The sequence below is a fragment of the Ahaetulla prasina genome, chromosome 4, assembly GCF_028640845.1.
Source record: "Ahaetulla prasina isolate Xishuangbanna chromosome 4, ASM2864084v1, whole genome shotgun sequence".
Lineage (NCBI taxonomy): Eukaryota > Metazoa > Chordata > Lepidosauria > Squamata > Colubridae > Ahaetulla > Ahaetulla prasina.
The window spans coordinates 16,310,724-16,318,670 of NC_080542.1; the positions used below are offsets into that span (position 1 = coordinate 16,310,724).

At 41.6% G+C, this 7,947-nt stretch overlaps 1 protein-coding gene across 1 annotated transcript; it reads left to right on the top strand.

Moving 5' to 3' along the window:
- Positions 1–246: 246 nt before the first annotated feature.
- Positions 247–7,371, top strand: LOC131198013 (vomeronasal type-2 receptor 26-like). Its single transcript, XM_058182522.1, has 4 exons — positions 247–1,047; positions 3,694–3,921; positions 5,245–5,371; positions 6,458–7,371. The coding sequence occupies exons 1-4, from the start codon at positions 247–249 to the stop codon at positions 7,369–7,371; spliced, it is 2,070 nt and encodes a 689-aa protein (XP_058038505.1).
- The last annotated feature ends 576 nt before the right edge of the window (positions 7,372–7,947 follow it).

A 7,947-nucleotide genomic window follows, 5' to 3' on the forward strand; every position in this document is an offset into this window, starting at 1 on the left:
GTGTGTGTGTATCAAAATAAGCAAAATGCCAGGCCCAAGTCAATCTCCACCCTAACAGGGCTTGGTCCTACCTACTTTTCTTCCTCTTCCATTCTTTCCCAGAATGTGAGATGGATACCCTCCATTTGGACAGTAAAAGTTTTACCTACACTCATCCTATCTACTTAGCCTTCCTTTTCTTTATAGCTTGGATATGGTTCTTCTCCTGTGATTAATGACCCAACCCAACAAGTCTTCTTCCAATGGATGTTCCCTAATATTAACCAACAATATGTGGGGATGCTCCAGCTGCTTTTGCTTTTCACATGGACTTGGATTGGTGTCATTTTTATCGAGGATGACAATGGCCTGAGGTTTGTACAGAAGGAACTTCCCAAGTTTTCCCAAGAGGGTATCTGCTTTGATTTCATAGAACCATTGCCACCTCTATATTTTAAAACTGGCATTCATGAAATGCTAGAGTCATGGGTCAAATTGTACCTCTTGATAAGCAACAGCAAAGTCAGCGTTGTGGTCTTGCATGGGGAAATTCATACGATGATCGTTTTGAGAATGTTTCCCAGAATTCCAGAACTTGAAGACATTCCTAGGAACACAAATGGTAAACTCTGGATGATGACAGCCCAAATGGAGTTCACCTCTATTCCTTTTCAACGATTTTGGGACATAGATATCGTTCATGGTTCCTTATCCTTTGCAACTCAGTCAAAGGAGCTGGTAGGTTTCCATAATTTTCTTCGCATGCGAAACCCTTATGTGGAAACTGGAGATGGTTTTATTAAGGACTTTTGGAGACAGGCATTTGATTGTTCCTTCTCAACTTCCTTGGAAGAGGACAATGTTTGTAATTGCTGCACTGGGAAGGAGAAACTGGAGGCTCTTCCTAGGTCTGTTTTTGAGATGAGCATATCTTCCCATAGCTATAGTATCTACAATGCAGCTTATGCTGTGGCCCATGCATTGAAATCCATGAGGTCATCAATACTGAAAGGCAGAATTATGTCAGAGGAAGGACGTAAGAATCTTCTGAATCCATTACTTTGGCAGGTAATGTCTTGAAATCACAAATACAAGGAAATTGTCATGTTAGATTCCCACTCTCAGGAATGCTTGTCTACATACACTGAACTCTTCAGTTTATAATGTTAACATTATTTTCTATTATATGATAATGATAATGATCAGAGGTGGAATTCAGCTGGTTCAACCAATTCAGGTGAACGGGTAGCTCTAACAATCAGCTGGTCCCACCCCCTGCCCCGCCCTATCCTGTCCTTCATTTCCTGCTTTCTAGCTCATCTCAATCACGCAGAACAGCTGATTCCCCCCCCCCATTGTTCTACTTATCTTAGCTGACTTGGAAGGTAAGCAGCTGAGCTTCTAAATGCTCCATTTTCAGTGCGAAGCGTGGTCTCATGGAACTGGTTGTTAAACCAGCTACATTCCACCACTGATGATGATGATATCATTCAGTTGTGACAAACTCTTGTTGATTCTACCTTCGGCAGGTAATATCCTGACTACATAAACACAAGATTATGTTCTTTAGCCTCCAACATGTGGTTAGATATTACTTTACTGTCTATGTAAAAAAGTCCAAAAGCATAGCTTTTTCCCATTAAACCCCAATTATAGCAATAACTTTAGGAAATAAATTTACTTTAATGGGTAGCCTAACTGTATGGATTATAGGTAAAGGTAAAGGTTCCCCTCGCACATGTGTTAGTCATTCCCAACTCTAGGGAGTGGTGCTCCTCTCTGTTTCAAAGCTGAAGAGCAAAGCGCTGTCCGAAGATGTCTCCATGGTCATGAGGCCGGCATGACTAAACACCAAAGGCGCATGGAACACTGTTACCTTTCCCCCCAAAGGTGGTCCCTATTTTTCTACTTGCATTTTTTATGTGCTTTCGAACTGCTAGGTTGGCAGAAGCTGGGACAAGTAATGGGAGCTCACCCCATTATGCGGCACTAGGGATTCGAACCGCTGAACTGCCTATCTTTCGATCGACAAGCTTAGCATCTTAGCCTCTGAGTCACCACGTCCCTCTGTATGGATTATAGCAAGTCCCAATTAAGAGATACAGTAGAAGAGCACTGGCTCTCTTATTATCTGAAAAATCCAATTTCATTATTTTGTTTTTCTCTACTTCATTCAATATTTTTCAAGCTGGTTACTATAATAGATGACTGTCTTGGTTACTAAGATTGATTCACGTCTATTGCTATTTTTTCTATTATCTTTCTGTTGGTATAATGGGCATTGTTATGATTAATGATGTTCTTGGTTTGACTGTATTATGCTTATATTTTTGTCATATTATAGGTATTTTGTTATCATTAATGCCACTTCAGGTGAATTGTGATGTTGAATTGCAGTTATTGATAATTTGCATAAATCTAAATGTAAAGGTAAATATTTCCCTTGCACATATGTGCTAGTCATTCTTGACTCTAGGGGGTGGTGCTTATCTCCGTTTCAGAGCCGAGGAGCCAGCGCTGTCCAAAGACATCTCCATGGTCATGAGGCCAGCATGACTAAATGCCAAAGGCGCACGGAACACTGTTACCTTCCCACCAAAGGTGGTCCCTATTTTGCATTTTTTACGTGCTTTCGAACTGCTAGGTTGGCAGAAGCTGGGACAAGTAACGGGAGCTCAGCCCGATATGCGGCACTAGAGATTTGAACCACTGGACTGCCAACCTTTCGATCTACAAGCTCAGTGTCTTAGCCACTGAGCCACCATGTTCCTTTTTAAATTAAATTTAATTAAATTTAATTTGCATAGATACAGCTAATTCTGTCTTCTCAAATACACTTACTTTATAAGATAGGGATGCTTAGATCTGGCCCGTGGGGCTGCCCTGGAAACAGCAAAGGACTGGCCCGTGGTGCCTCTGCCAGTGGAAATGGAGCCGAGGAGGGCTGTGGGACGCCCTCCTGAGCTCCGTTTTCATTGGCAGAGGGTTGCAGAAAGCCATCACAGCCAAAAATGGAGTTCAGGAGCCCATTTTCTCTCTGGCAGAGAGCTCGGGCCAACACAAGCGCCCCCAACATGAGTGATGTCAAACTGGCCATGACCCCTGGCCATGCCCACCATGCCCCCCCCCAAAATTAAACAGAACCCTGATGCGGCCCTCAATGTAATTGAGTGAGACGCCCCTGTTATAAGATATTACAGCATTTGTATAATTTTTGTATAGCTTTATCCCTTCTTCCTTTTTGCTCCACTATCAATTTAGTTCCACCGCTACCTACGAAAAGTCTCATTTAACAACAGTGTTGGGGAAACGACATCAGTGTCTCTATCTGGAACGAACTTCCCCCGGGTTTACGCCAAATACCTGACCTTCGGACATTCCGTCGCGAACTGAAGACGCATCTTTTTATTTGCGCGGGGCTGTCTTAAATTGAATTTTATCTTTTATCAATTTTTAAACGGGGTTTTTAGTATGGAAATTTTTTAATTTTAGGCTAATTTAAATAAGTTTTTTAAATGGTATTTTAATCTGTATATTGTATTGTTTTATCTTGCCTGTACACCGCCCTGAGTCCTTCGGGAGAAGGGCGGTATAAAAATCAAATAAATAAATAAATAAATAAATAAATAAATATCTTGTAAAATATTTTCACCTTTTAATTGGTATTATTTTTGTCTTCATGTTTTGCTTACCTTTCTTTCCACTTTCAATTAGTTCCACCGCTTTCTAAGAAAAGTCTCATTTAACAACAGTGTTGGGGAAATGATTTCCTTTGATCAAAATGGAAACCTGGAAGCAGGATTTGATATTATCAACTGGATCACGTTCCCAAATCTAAGTGTACATCGAGTCAAAGTGGGTAGATTTGATCTCAGAGCCCCCAAAGACCAAGTGTTCAGTGTTTCTGTGGATGCCATTAGGTGGCCAAAGACATTTAACCAGGTATTTTCCATATTCTTTATTAGATTCTCCCGACCTTTATTATTTTAATTCAAGATGCCAAACTTAGATAATAATCCTTCTTCCTCCTCTTTTTCCCCACTACAACCCTGTGAGGTGGGTTGGGCTGAAAACCAGTAATGGCTCAAGGTCATGCAGTCAGCTTTCATGCCCATGGCAGGACTAGAATTCACATTCTCCTGCTTTCTATGCCAGCATTTTAACCAAAGCACCAGGTTAACGTTTCTATATAGTTGGGATCCACATTATTTGTTCAGGATGCAGATGATGAAAATACTTGTATGGCCAGTAGTCAATTTTTTAAAGCTTTTTGCGGTGATTCAGATCTTGTCTGGCCAAAATCCATAGCCAGCTGATATCAGTACCTACAAACATGCTAATTTTTCATATTATTGCATAGAACTACTTTGCATAATGGTTTTGTTCTGTTTTAAAGGTAAACATAACAAGAATGTGAGGAGAAAATATAACTAATTTAATATTGCAGATGGCACAAATTGATGGAACGCATAATTCTACTGCAAAGCTGTTGCCTCAAACTGGGCAGAGGTGCAAATGTTTGAATTAGATTATTCTGTTTATGATTTAGCTCAGGGGTCTGGAACCTTAAACACTCAAAGAACCATTTGCACCCATTTCAAACAGAAAAGAAAACACCGGGAGCCACAAAACTATGTCTGACTATTTCTTGAGCGGCCATAAAACTAGCACATGTAGTTGAATTAAACATTCTGTTTTCTTCTGATTTTTTTTCCCTTGGATTTATCTGTGGTTGGCCTACCAGAGGTTGAAAAGCTCAATAAATCATGTGCTGGAAGGTGTCGCACATTGGCGGTTGTGACACATATTTTGAGTGACAGAGTTGCAGCAGAGGGGTGAAAAGGCCACATGCAGCTCCAGAACCACAGGTTGCTGACCCCTGATTTAGTTACTTACAGGACTGTAATAATAGCTGTTTGGGATAGAAAATTAATGTATTGATTTAGAGTCATTTGTTCTATGCACATTCCTTTCTCAAACTAAATGTCTATGGAGATTCTCAGTCATCCAGGTTTGAGAAAGTCCCAAAGATGCTTTTTCAAGAGGCAATTGGACTTTCTTGTTTTTCTTTGAAGACATTTTGAAATGTGAAACATCTTCAAAGAAAAACAAGAAAGCCCAGTTGCCTCTTGAAAAAGCATCTTTGGGATTTTCTCAAATTACTGTATTATTCTGAATATCAAATTAGAACTACTGTTATGTGGCTACCTAAGTAATAACCCAGCATTTAAGGATTCTGCCTTGCTGTCTTCTGTTTGTGCCTAGGCTCAGCCTCTGTCTTTGTGCAATGAACCCTGCCATAAAGGTCACAGCAAGAGCAAGAAGGAAGGGGAGCCTTTTTGCTGTTACGATTGCTTTCCATGCCCAAAAGGAAAAGTTTCAGACCAAATGGGTAAGGCTATCATGGATTGAGTTTGAATCTGGAAGCAGGTGGTGGTATTTTTAAAACATCACATAAAGATCAGACTGAATAGAAGTTGGTCTTCTCCTTTGTGAGAATGTGTCAGGGTAATGATTTAAGAGCTGACCAGCTGCTACGATAATGTAATGCTGGGAATGAATCAGCAAGTTTTTGGGCTGATATCACTTTAAGAGCCTGTAATAAGAAGAGACCCTATTGGAATATATATATAAAAACCCGAATAACCAAAGACCTACATATATATATATATGTAGGTCTTTGGTTATTCGGGTTTTTTTCTCCCGCGTAAAATTGGAAGTGTCTTGGCGACGTTTTGACGAAGTCTCATTCGTCATCTTCAGGCTTCAGCTTCAGCTTCGTGCTTCTGGGAACAATGTGTGATTGCAGCTGTTTCTTCCTTTTTAACTGCTAGTGGGGGTTTGAACTGATTGGGTGGGAGCTTGGCTGTGCTCTGATTGGATGGGGTTTTTTTTGTGCTCTGATTGGATGGGGGTGTGTCCTCTTTGTGTGGGGGCTTGGTTGTGCTCAGATTAGTCTGAGTTGCAGGGGGATTTGAGCTGGTGAGCTGCATTGCTGTTGTTTGGCTTCGTGTTTGTGGTCGTGCTACATCTTCATAGTGGGTGTCTGTCTGCTGTATGTATGGATTGGAGGGGTTTGAAATGTCTAATGTTGCAGCTGCGGTCTGGCTTCTGGTCCTTGGTCATGCTTCCTGATCAGTGTGGGTTTGGGTCTGCTTTCTGGGTGGATGTGTGGTGGTGACATCCTGTGTGGACCTCATGAGTGTGGGTCTGGTGTCATTCCTCGTGTTAGGGACTCGTTTGTCAATAAGGGCATCTGAAGGAAAGGTGCATATATACTTAATACATCAATAACAAACAAACAGATGTTTGTTTGAGCCATGCATAGTACCTCATGGAAACCCAGTTACATGAAATTGATGCAATTTTATTTGGAGCTCATTTTACGTACTGAGCCAATCTTTGTAACTTGACTAGACAGGCCAAATTCTTAATAAGAGACCTTGTTTATTTTTTTTTATTTCTTTTTCATTCTCAGATATGGATTTTTGCTACCAGTGTCCAGGAGATCATTATCCCAGCAAAGCCCAGGATCAGTGCATCCCAAGAGAGATCAGCTTCCTATCTTTCCAGGAACCTTTGGGGATCACTTTGACTACTTTTGCTCTTTTATTTTCCTCCATCACAGCCCTGGTCCTCATAGTTTTCGTTCAGCACAAGGATACTGCCATTGTCAAGGCCAACAACCGGGGCCTCAGCTACACCCTCCTGGCCTCCCTGCTGCTTTCCTTTCTCTGCCCTTTGCTTTTCATTGGTCGGCCTCAGAGGGCAACCTGTCTCCTTCGCCAAACTGCTTTTGGCATCATCTTCTCTGTGGCGGTTTCTTGCGTGGTGGCCAAAACCCTCACTGTGGTCCTAGCTTTCATGGCCACCAAGCCCGGCTCTCAGATGAGGTCATGGGCAGGAAAAAGATTGACCTTCTTTTTGGTGCCTTCTTGCTCCCTCATTCAAACCACTCTTTGTATTGTGTGGCTGGTGAGCTCTGCTCCCTTCACAGATCTTGACATGCACTCTCTGCCTACAGAAATAATCCTGAAGTGCAACGAAGGCTCTGCTGCCATGTTTTATTGCATGCTGGGTTTCATTGGTCTCTTGGCCAAGATCAGCTTTACAGTGGCTTTTCTTGGAAGGAACCTCCCAGACAGTTTCAATGAAGCCAAATTTATCACCCTCAGCATGCTTCTCTTTTGCAGTGTCTGGATCTCTTTTGTTCCAGCCTACCAGAGCACCAAAGGGAAATACATGGTGGCTGTGGAGATCTTCTCCATTTTAGCCTCAAGTGCTGGATTATTGGTCCTTATTTTCTCCCCCAAAGTTTACATCATCTTGATAAGACCTGAGCTGAATAACAGGCAGCAACTCATTAGAAAAAACCCTCATAAACTGAGTTAAAGGAATCAATCTTCTTGTACACAATTTAAATTAGTGACAAAATCACTCTGTGGTTGCAATGACAAGTGGCCTAAATGTTTTTTAAACAGAACAGTTGAGTATATGTGTAGTAATAAAATATAAAATGTTCTATATTTCCTCATTCAATCATGGCTATAGGTAATCTAGAGAAAGATTTACCACAAAGTATGAGCAAACTTCCTGAGTATGAAAGCTTTAAGCAAGTGAACCATCTGTCCCAGGGGGTGAAATCTACTTACCTTCCTTACTGGTTCAGAAGTGCATACGCACATCACATGTGCACGCACACCCTCTATGCATGCACAAAACCTTTCTGCGTATGCGCAGAGGGTACAGAACACATTACTTCCTGGTTAAAACCAGGAAGTAACAACAGCCGGGTGGGTGGGCGGAGCCTCACACTGTGATTGCTACCGGTTCTCCAAACTACCAGCCAAAATCGCTACTGGATTGTGCAATCTGGTTTGAACCATGAGCATTTCACCCCTGATCTATCCCCTGAAGCCATTACATTCAACAAGTCAGAATACTAAACAGATGTGGTTCCTGAATTTT

Bases quoted from the DNA above. Each gene is read 5' to 3' on its own strand.
- LOC131198013 (XM_058182522.1), top strand. From the start codon at position 247: ATGTTCCCTAATATTAACCAACAATATGTGGGGATGCTCCAGCTGCTT. The intron at 1,048-3,693 runs GTAATGTCTTGA...ACTTTCAATTAG, and splicing joins TGAATCCATTACTTTGGCAG to TTCCACCGCTTTCTAAGAAA. The intron at 5,372-6,457 runs GTAAGGCTATCA...TTTCATTCTCAG, and splicing joins AAAAGTTTCAGACCAAATGG to ATATGGATTTTTGCTACCAG.